General features: G+C 45.2%; 1 protein-coding gene across 1 annotated transcript; it reads left to right on the top strand.

Annotated features, from left to right (window-relative positions):
- Window positions 1–4,476: 4,476 nt before the first annotated feature.
- Window positions 4,477–5,485, top strand: LOC127310075 (uncharacterized). The gene is made up of 2 exons (XM_051340776.1): window positions 4,477–5,135; window positions 5,242–5,485. The coding sequence occupies exons 1-2, from the start codon at window positions 4,850–4,852 to the stop codon at window positions 5,298–5,300; spliced, it is 345 nt and encodes a 114-aa protein (XP_051196736.1). The 5' UTR covers window positions 4,477–4,849; the 3' UTR covers window positions 5,301–5,485.
- The last annotated feature ends 5,602 nt before the right edge of the window (window positions 5,486–11,087 follow it).

Here is an 11,087-nt window from a genome sequence, read left to right as displayed (position 1 = left end):
AGTTGCCCAGCTCGGGAACAAAGTAAACAATCGATCGCCCCGCTCATAGTGCAAGCCGCCGATCCGGATGCCCCGATATCATAGCAGCTGCGGCAAGACATGGATTGACCGTAACGAGTGCCGAGAACAAGCGGCCGAGTTAGGTATCACTCTTCGTGCACTGCTAGGCCTTGATGAGGCGCCAATGAAGGACGTAGTATTTACATATGTGAAGAATGGCCCTCTCGTCGAGCTGCGCAGAAGGGGATCTACCTCGACAAATGCTAGGTCTGCTAAATTGGTACAAGGGTTACATAAAACATAAAAACGCCAAAGACTATATCTATGCGGAAGTTAGATATGAGCATCACTTCAAACATTACCGGGTACAAATTCCTGCTGAGTGAATTGTTCCAGCTGTTCAATCTGCGCGACCTCGACAAATCTATCATCGGTTGCTACGTTACGTAAGTGATTTATTAATTTCTACCCCATCTCGTTCATTGCCTGCACCGTCCTAACTATCTTGTTGTGTACGCTATTATGCAGAATGAAGAAGCGGGAAATGCGAATAAGGAACATCCATGATGTTGGGTTCATTGACCCACACATCGTTAATTCACATGTGTTAGAACACCACCCCGCCGACGTGGAGGATGACCTGTGGCGGTTTATTAGAAAACAGCAACAGAAAAGTGATATTCTATTTCCTTACCATTTTGGGTGAGTGTTTCGTCTTGAGCACATTCTCTTTTGTTTACTCCATGCATGGTATGTGGCTAATCGATGAGTTATGCATGATTGTGCATGTATCGTGTCCGCAGGTTCCACTGGATTCTTATGGTAATTAAAGTTCAGACCTCCTCGGTTCTCGTCCACGACTCTCTGAATATGGATCCGGCGCTTTGGGGCGACATGAGAAAAATGATGCAAAAGTAATTATTTTCATTCATTTGCGCTCTATATCGATCGGCCTATTTCGTTCATCATTTCCTAATATCAAGTAACTAATTAATAACTCTCTTGTTTATTTAATTTTCTTTGCCTCGTAGGGTTTGGAGACGGTTCGTAGATACCAAGGTCGGTGAATTCAAAAAAGAGCTACATTTTAAAATGGCAGTGCGGACGATCGGGGATACTCAGCCACCGGGGACCAACCTATGTGGATACTATGTTTGTGAGAGGATCCGGAGATACTGCAATGAGCGGGACCAGACGTGTGAGAACAACATCCCGAGGAATAACCTCCGGAAGACGCTTAGTCCGTAAGCTCGCTCCGACCACTTCAAGAGGAACTAGCTGGATGGTTGGCGAGGGAAGTCATCGATCCTAAAGGAGAACACTATTACGATGACGTAGAACTTTATATGCACCAGAATTTGTAACTAACTTGTTCAAAATTGTATATGGTCATCCGATATTGAATATATATTGTATATGGTCATCCGATATTGAATATATATTGTATATTCCTCTTGAATTCTTTTTGGTTCTAATTTCAAATTTGTTTGAAATTGTACATTCATATGCATGTATGTATACAGTACCGTAGAATATGTGAAACTCCTTCAAAATTAAAACCCAAAAGAAATAAAATAATACAAATTAAAAAGAAACCAGATTTAGGGGGAGGGGGGCTAAAACCCTAAACCCTGCGGAGGCCTTTAGTCGCGGTTGGCCTAAATATGTGAAACTCCTTCAGAATTAAAACCCAAAAGAAATAAAATAATACAAATTAAAAAGAAACCAGATTTAGGGGGAGGGGGGCTAAAACCCTAAACCCTGCGGAGGCCTTTAGTCGCGGCTGGCCAGAAGAACCGCGACTAAAGGTCCTCCGCCCTGGCGCTCGCCTGCGGCCCACGTGGACGGGCCTTTAGTCGCGGTTCGTAAGGAACCGCGACTAAAGGGGGGGGCCTTTAGTCGCGCAGCTTTGGTCGCGGTTGCGCCACCGCGACTAATGGCAGTTGCCAACCGCGACCAAAGCCCTTTTTTCCACCAGTGGTAGGTCAGTTTAATTTGGTACATGGAAAATTATGGAGCTCCCTCGGAAGGTATATTGCCGCCTTTTGAATGCATTATATTTTTTCGATTCATTAAATTGCCGTAATCAATATTTGATAATAAGTACTATTATGTTTCTTTAATTGGAGGTGGTTGGGGTTGTCTATGGTGTCACACCACACTCTCCTCCTCTCTAGCTAGCCTTGTAGAGGTTGTGTGCATCCTTTGGATGCAGAGGCCGGGGATTTCCCCCATTTCTAAAAAAAGCTAGCCTTGTAGAGATGTAACTAAGAGCAAGTTTAATAATATATATAGCCAACAACTCGTTATAAGCAAGATGTCGTGTCATCTACAATAAATATGTATGTGATATGCACAATAATTGGCTATATAAGTGTACCACTTTATCAATACATGGCCCATATTTCACTCACAAAGTCATGTACTAGAGCTGGCTATTGCATGAGAGCCCACTTACCTTCTCTCTTCTATTTTTTCTCATCCAACTAAACACAAATATTATATTTAAATACTTATAGCCTGTTGACTAGACCTTATTGTACTTGCTCTAAGACAACAAATATTTTCTCCCTGCTTTTGGATTAATCACCTAGATGAGTTGCCTGACAATACCCGTTTCTATGGTGAATTTCATGTCCACTTCTTTTGTTTTATCCAATAAGGATCCAAGAGCAAAAAAGTGCAAGATAGTCATGCCTCAAATCCGATGAAATCTAACCCACACATCAGTGGATAGTATGGGGTGTTCCTTCAACCTAGATCCCCTGAATCTTACGAACTCTTGCCAAATCCATCTTTGAGAGATATACCACATGAAAAGAAGATGCATATAACCATGTAATGTTCCATCTATGATCTCCAAGTATTATATTGTGATCCAAAGTCATATACTAAAGAGAGGCTAACTTCTGACGAGCGGAGCGAGGCCCGTCGCCGGTAGGCTTGGGCCAAAGCGTAGCGGTACGGATCGTTGCCACCGCCTATATATACATCTTGTAAGCCACCGGCTAGGGTTTATCAGATTATAAGATAACACACGACGTTTGTAAATACTCCCCGATATAGTGAAGTTTTGCTGGCTGAGGTCCGTGGTTTTTTCCCCTTCTGTGTTGGAAGGGGTTTTCCACGTTAAATCTCGTGTCTCTGTTGCGTTTTCTTTTATCGTTCTTCATTATTTGCTTGTCGCGTTTATAACAAGTGGTATCAGAGCCCGTGTTTCAATCCAGGGTTTGCGACATGTCTTCCTTGAAGTTCGATATACCGCAACTGGATTATACCACGAGATTTCTCTGTGGCAAGTGAATGAGGGCGATCCTTTCCCAATCTTCTGATCTGAATGAAGCTCTTGATGGATTTGGCAAGAAAGATGCCAAGACCTGGACCGACGATGAAAAGAGAAAAAACCGTAAGACTTTTTCTTTAATTCAGCTTCATCTATCCAACAATATCTTGCAGTAAGTGTTGGCTGGGAAATCCGCAGCGGCGCTGTGGTTGAAACTGGAATCGATCTGCATGTCCAAAGATCTAACCAGTAAGATGCACGTGAAGATGAAGTTGTTCTCGCACAAGCTGCAAGAAGGTGCGTCAATGATGAATCACCTATCGATCTTTAGACAGATCGTTTCTGATTTTCTGCCAATGGAGTTAAATTATGAGGATGAGGATCTCGCCTGAGTATGTGGGGGCGATTGCACATGAGAAGTTTAGAGTTATATCTTTCAGGGTGAAAATCCAAGTTCTGGTCTTAATTGGTTTTGTCTGACAATGTTCTTGTTGAAGGCATTGTTTGAGAGTGAAGACTTTCTTCAGGGTGAAAACCTAAGATCTATGATCGGATGACGACAACGTTTGTGCACTGTTTCCTTCTTAGAGGCGTCGTTATGGAGAATCTGGTCTTCTGGTGTTGTCTTGGTGGTGTCAGTGTTGCAATTTCAAGTTTTTGATCTCTATAGCGGGACTTTTCTTTTTTTATAATTCTTTTTTTTTTTGAAACGATTTTATGAATTAGTGCTAGGAGGAACTAGACACTAAATGATATAGTAGAAGCGGGACCTCGGCGTGAGAATTCCAGAAATTCGCTCCTGACAGGATTCGAACTCTGGTCATTGGGGTGCGCCACTGCGACCCCAACCACTGGGCTATGCCCACGTCCTCTTTTTTTTTGACTGTGTGCATCCTTTATACCATTAGGGTATGATGTTGTTGCAGAGGCTGGATGTAATTGATATCTCAGTGATATTAATATATGCTTTTTACCGGAAAAAATAATTCGATAATACATTTCATAATCGATAAAAGTGAGCCATGTGGCTTTACCTAAAAATAGTACCCCAAAAAATCATCTACTGTATAAACCATATCATCAATTAGCAGCTAGGCTCAAATTCCCCATCTCTTGAGTGGACTGTTTTCTCTTCCTGCAGATCCAAGGTTATTTTCTCCGTCAGTGATACGACATTATGGCCGGCTAGTGACAGCAACGAGTCGAGCAGGTTAAGAAATGATCTGTCGCCTCTGTTACCTTTAGGGACTACCGGTGACACCAAAATACACGATTGCCATCTCGTCTAGTCAGGAAACTACCGGATTTTCAGAGATCAATTACCTGTGTATGTGCTTGATCTGTTACCACATTTACAGATTGAGCAATTAGCGAGCGAGCCAGCTGCCTGGTGATTGATCTCTTACCGTAGTTGTCACACCTGATCTGCAAGCGAAGCGCGGACCTGCCACTATAAATACGTGAGAATCCCTGCGTAGAACCACACCGCGAATCAAACATTTCATCGCTGATCTTTCACCACACGGCACTTACATATTTCTTCTCTGTTTGATCGTTGGCAAGAGTATGGAGGCGAAGAGATCGAGCTCGGCCGCCATCGCCGCCGTGTGCGTGCTCCTCCTGGTGACGCTGCCCGGGCAGGTGTCCGCCAAGTCCAAGTTCTGCGAGTGCTACGAGGGGTGCTACTCGGCGTGCAGGCACCACGTGGCGCGGTTTTTGTGCGTTCCGTTCTGCGCCAACAAATGCAGCCCCAGCCAGGCCACCGCCACTGCCGCTGCCGTCGGCGGCGGCGACTCGTGCTTGGGGGCCTGCGCCGCCGCCAAGATCTGCGGCCAGTCGGATCCGCCGGCCGGTAAGACGACGGAACCTTGCGTAGTTCATTGCGTTTTCATGTTTTGAGTCAAACGAAAGATGTTTTACTATTTCATGTTTTGATCTGATGGTATTTGCACTTGCAGAGACAGTTGAAGTGGAGACCTGCGCGCAGACCTGCAAGAGGAAAATCAGGCAGAATTGATCGTACGTATGGTGTGTCGATCGTGGGATCAGATGATGTTGCATGGCTATGATTTGTAGCGGCAATAATGAAAATCGGGCTAAGTTGCTGCCGCATACCACATCTGCGGATGCGTTTGTATTTTTTCAAGATAATATCAAATTAGGTTTCGTTTTGCCTATCGCAGACCAGATTTCGTTGTCTTTTTTTTTTCTCGAGGGAATGTCACATATTAGTTCTAAGTATTATTTAGCTAACTGAAAAGAATCGAAGTCTAAATCTTAACTAGCTTATGAATAGCCTTGTCAGCAAATCAAAGAAACAAGAGAGAAGACATGCAATTAACAAGCAGATTCAAATTCAACTGACATGCACTAGTATCTTCTTTATATGTACGAACTCAGAACACACATGTCCTACAGGAAAAAGAAATCACCAACCACTATCTCCCGTTCCTTTCATTTTAGGGCAGGTACAATGCATCTGATCGCTATATGTGCAGGCGCTAACCCTTAGTTCGTTTCTGATTTTGGCATTTTGTTGCTCTCTTCTGCCAAAAAAACGTTCTAGCGCCCAACGCAAAACTAGATGTCGACGCAAACTGAAATCCCATGATCGGAGAGAATTATGGCTTGACTGCAAGGAAATCAATCCTACAGCCCAGTGCAAGCTCAGGTGTTGTACGTGCCCTTAGGACGGTGCTACGTTTAGAACGGGCCTTGGATGGACAAACTCGGGTCATTCCGACAAGAATCACATGTCCTGACGGCTGTACGCCGGCCTAAGGGCTAATTAGGATAAGTTTAGAGCGTGTTCAGTAATTGTCTATCTTCCAACTTCTCAGAATTTCTAGACAGAGAAGTACTGAACACATCAACTCTGCGGAGCTAGATCCGAGAAGCTGAGAAACGTGGATCGAGCACCGATTTGCCAAATTCTCGGAATTGAGAAACGTGGAGCAGCATTACTATACCACAAAATGCCACCACCCAAGTGAAGATACCGTTTCGTTCAGTGTGTGTATGCACACGTTTTGGTCGAGATAGACAGGCAAAGTTGTCTGACGTGTCTTCTTCCTCGCATGGAAACCCTACCGCCACCGGCCACCGCCACAATCTCTATCTCCATTGAAGCACTTTCGAAGCCACCCGAAGATCTCATCACTACTAGAAAACAGCTTATTAGTGGCGCACTAGTTTTAGCTATCAGTGGCGCACCCCTAGTGCGCCACTAATATCACGCCACTGCTAAGTTGTTAGTAGTGGCGCACTACTAGTGCGCCATTGGTAGTCCAAATAACAGTGACGCACTAGGTAGTGCGCCACCGCTAATAGTACACATGCGCCACTATCGCCTTTAGCAGTGCGCCACAACTAACAGTAGTATGGAAACAAAAAAAGAGGCTAGTGCGCTACAACTAGCATTCCGGTGCGCCAGTGTTAACCATGGTTGGAAGCAAAAAAAAATCAGGTCAGATCGTCCTGGTAATAAAATTACACTAATTAATTTATGTACAGAGCAGTTAAACAAATTTACATCGAAAATTTACAGAAAACACCCTAAAAACAAAAATGAAAAAACAATCAACTCCCAAGGGAACCGCGTCGCCGCCCGTGACCCTCGTCCCTGCCACTGCCTGCTGCCGTCGACGTGCTCCTCGCGGTGCTGCCCGACCGCCAGGCGCAGGCCACAGACCTCCTCTTCATCCTCACGGTCGCACCTGCGTTCCCGGTCCAGGTCCACGGCGGCGCCGCCACCGGCAAGACGAGCGCTCTCGTCCTTGCGCTGCGGGTGAGGAGGAACGGGGGCGAGAGAGGAGCAGGGCTGCGGGGCCTCGAGGCTGGCCTTGCGGTTGTAGAAGGTGTCGACGAAGACGGGTGATAACCCACAAGTATAGGGGATCGCAACAGTCTTCGAGGGAAGTAAAACCCAAATTTATTGATTCGACACAAGGGGAGGTAAAGAATACTTATAAGACTTAACAACTGAGTTGTCAATTCAGCTGCACCTGGAAAAGCACTAGTAACAGGGGTGATGTGAAAGCAGCAGTAATATGAGAGCAGTAGTAATAGTAACACAGCAGCAGTAGCAGTAATATGAGAGCAATGGCACCAGAAAATAGTTGATACTACTTCCAATGACATATAAGACCGAGTATATGATGATGAGAGATGGACCGTGGTTCCCAGCTATCTACACTAGTGGTAACTCTCCAATAACAAGTGTTGGGTGAACAAATTACAGTTGGACAATTGATAGGATTGAAATAGCATTAAGACAGAACATCAAGATTATTAATCATGTAGGCATGTTTTCCATATATAGTTATACGTGCTCGCAATGAGAAACTTGCATAACATCTTTTGTCCTACCAGCGGTGGCAGCCGGGCCTCTAGGGAATCTACTGGAAATTAAGGTACTCCTTTTAATAGAGCACCGGAGCAAAGCATTAACACTCCGTGAAAACATGTGATCCCCATATCTAAGCCTTCCCCTCCAGTTATCCCAGTTGTTGTCACTTTGGGGCCTCGGGTTCCGGACATAGACATGTGCAAACAACTTGTAGATACAATCTAAGCAATAAGTATAGAGCTTAAATCTAAGATCATGCCACTCGGGCCCTAGTGACAAGCATTAAACACAACAAGATTGCAGCAACAATAACTTCACAAACTTATATAGATAGACTAATCATAATGTAACAATCCATCGAATCCCAACAAACACAACACCGATTACATCAGATGAATCTCAATCATGTAAGGCAGATCATGAGATCATTGTATTGAAGTACATGGGGGAGAGAGTACCAACTAGCTACAGCTAGAACCCGTAGTCCATGGGGGAACTACTCACGGAGCATGATGGAGGCAATGGCGTCGATGGAGATGGCTTCCGGGGGCACTTCCCCGTCCCAGCAGGGTGCCGGAACAGAGACTTCTGTCCCCCGAATTGGAGTTTCGCGATGGCGGCGGCGCCCCTGGAGTCTTTCTGGAGTTTCGTCAATCGATATCGATGTTTTAGGTCAGGACGGCTTAAATAGGCGAAGAGTCGGAGTCGGAGGGGCCACGGGGCCTCCTCACACTAGGGGGGCGCGCCCCCCTCCTGGGCCGCGCCGCCACCACGTGTGGGGCCCCCAGGGCACCCCTCTGGTCCCCCTCTGACTTTCTGGAAGGTTCCGGGAAAAATAAGATGTTGGGTCTTCGTTTCGTCGAATTCCGAGAATATTCCCCGAACAGCCTTTCTGGAACCAAAAACAACAGAAAACAGCAACTGGTCCTTCGGCATCTCGTTAATAGGTTAGTTCCGGAAAATGCATAAAAACATTATAAAGTGTAAGCAAAACATGTAAGTATTGTCATAAAATAAGCATGGAACATCAGAAATTATAGGTACGTTGGAGACGTATCAGCATCCCCAAGCTTAGTTCATGCCCGCCCTCGAGTAGGTAAACGGTAAAAAGAGTAATTTCTGTAGTGACATGCTACTTACATAATCTTGATCATCCTATTATAAAGCATATGAGATGAATGCAGTGACTCAAGGCAATGATCTATAGTTGCTAACAAATAGATAACATATAGCAAAACTTTTCATGAATAATACTTTCAAGACAAGCATCAAAAGTCTTGCATAAGAGTTATCTCATAAAGCAATACATTCAAAGTAAAGGCATTGAAGCAACACAGAGAAAGATATAAGTTTCAGCAGTTGCTTTCAACTTTCAACATGCATATCTCATGGATAATTGTCAACACAAAGTAATATGATGAATGCAAATAAGCAAGTATGTAAGAATCAATGCACAATTGACACAAGTGTTTGCTTCTAAGATGGAAGGAAGTAGGAAAACTGACTCAACATAAAGTAAAAGAAAGGCCCTTCGCAGAGGGAAGCAGGGATTAAATCATGTGCTAGAGCTTTTCAAGTTTTGAAATCATATAGAGAGCATAAAGTAAAGTTTTGAGAGGTGTTTGTTGTTGTCAACGAATGATAGTGGGCACTCTAACTACCTCATCAACCAGACTCTCAAGAGCGGCTCCCATGAAGGACGTTATCTCTACCAGCAAGGTAGATCATCCCTCTTCTCTTTTGTTTACACATGTATTTTAGTTTCATTATTTATGGATGACACTCCTCCCAACCTTTTGCTTACACAAGCCATGGCTAACCGAATCCTCGGGTGCCTTCCAACATTCACATACCATGAAGGAGTGTCTATTTGCAAAATTAAGTTGCTTACTGATGTCGAGGGTACTCCTCGCCAATGCCCTCCGATAGGGGCTTAGGGTTGATGGAATCCTGTAGGCTGACACGAGACATCGGTTCATAGACAAGCGGGGAGAGCGATTTACCCAGGTTCGGGGCCCTCAATGAGGTAAAACCCTTACGTCCTGCCTGTCTGTTCTTTGATTATGAAGACAATGGGTTACAATGGGGTGCCGAATAGTTCGGCTGAGATCTAGTCGAGATTGCTGTTGCTAGGGTTACCTAGCTCTAAGCTTTTCCTGGCTAAAGTTGCTAAGATTGTTCGTGTCCCTCGGCAGCCCCTCTCCTGGCCTTTATATAGGAGGCCAGGTCCCAAGGGTCCTAACCGAGGACGACTAGGTTTACAGTAGTTTAGATCCAATCTTTCCTTGTTTATTCGCTTCCTTGTCTTGCCCGTCAAGGAATCTTCTGATGCGCCGACCTAGTGGCCCATCTCGCCTTCAGGTATCTTCATGGGCCTCCAATTTGTCAATACCAAATAGGCAATACTGGTTACCCGAAGGGTAATGCCCACGTCAGTAGCCCCCGAGTGTCTAGCCGAAGATAATTCAGGTAGAGACTAATGCACGTTTTCTCCTGACATTCTTCTCCTTCATTGCTCTTGTTCATCTTGGTTATGCTTCATCTTCTTTTTATCGGGTGCGCGTCAGCGCTCCCGATGGGAGTAGCCCCCGAGTCTAGGTACGGATGCTTGCAATCCGTGCATAGACTCAAGTTGAACTACTCGAATACTTTCCTCTGCCGAGATCTTCATAAGTCATCCAATATATTTTCTTTATGCAAAGGATAATGAGTAACGTGCCCAACTGTTGTTTGGTTAACTGCCGATGGCAAAACACCGTTACCCTACACAGAATCAAGTCCCCGGGCATGATCCTGGAGTGCAAAAAACTTCTATCAGGTATGCATCACGAGCTCCCGATGGGAGTAATAGCCCCCGAGTGTTTGGGTGCGAGCGCTTTGCAACCGAGTGCTGACTCAAACCTTCTTCCTTCGACTGCTCATTCTGTCGAGTCTTCATTTTATCGGGTGCGCGTCAGCGCTCCCGATGGGAGTAGCCCCCAAGTCTAGGTACGGATGCTTCGAAATCCGTGCGTGGACTCAAATCCTTCATCCGATGAGTTTTTATGTTTCCTTCGAATGCTTCCAAATTATGACGTCATTGCTGACGTGTAGCTGCTGCAGGCTGATTTGACGGGTCCATCATGACGAGCTAGCCCTAGCCCTGCTCAATCAGTGTTTTAGGGCTTGACCACTATACGCGTAACGACCGAGGTGGCTCCTCGATTTTCGCGCAATCGTGGGCGTAGTTGGCCGTCAGTTCCTTCCCTTCCTCAAGCGCCACGTGCTTACTTTAACTTTTCCTTAAAATCTTCAAGGGACAAAAAGTTCTCAATTTTCTCCACGGTTCCCGCAGCATCTCCTCATTCTCCCTCTTCTTCCTTCTTTCGCCATTGTTGCGCCGCCGCCACAGTTTCAATCTTCCTCAGATCTCGTGATGGTGAAGAAGAAGAATACCGCCGCCGCTGCTAGCTCCAC

The sequence above is a fragment of the Lolium perenne genome, chromosome 6 (assembly GCF_019359855.2).
Source record: "Lolium perenne isolate Kyuss_39 chromosome 6, Kyuss_2.0, whole genome shotgun sequence".
Lineage (NCBI taxonomy): Eukaryota > Viridiplantae > Streptophyta > Magnoliopsida > Poales > Poaceae > Lolium > Lolium perenne.
Note: the sequence above shows the minus strand (reverse complement) of the source record. Positions and strands in the feature narration are given on the sequence as shown.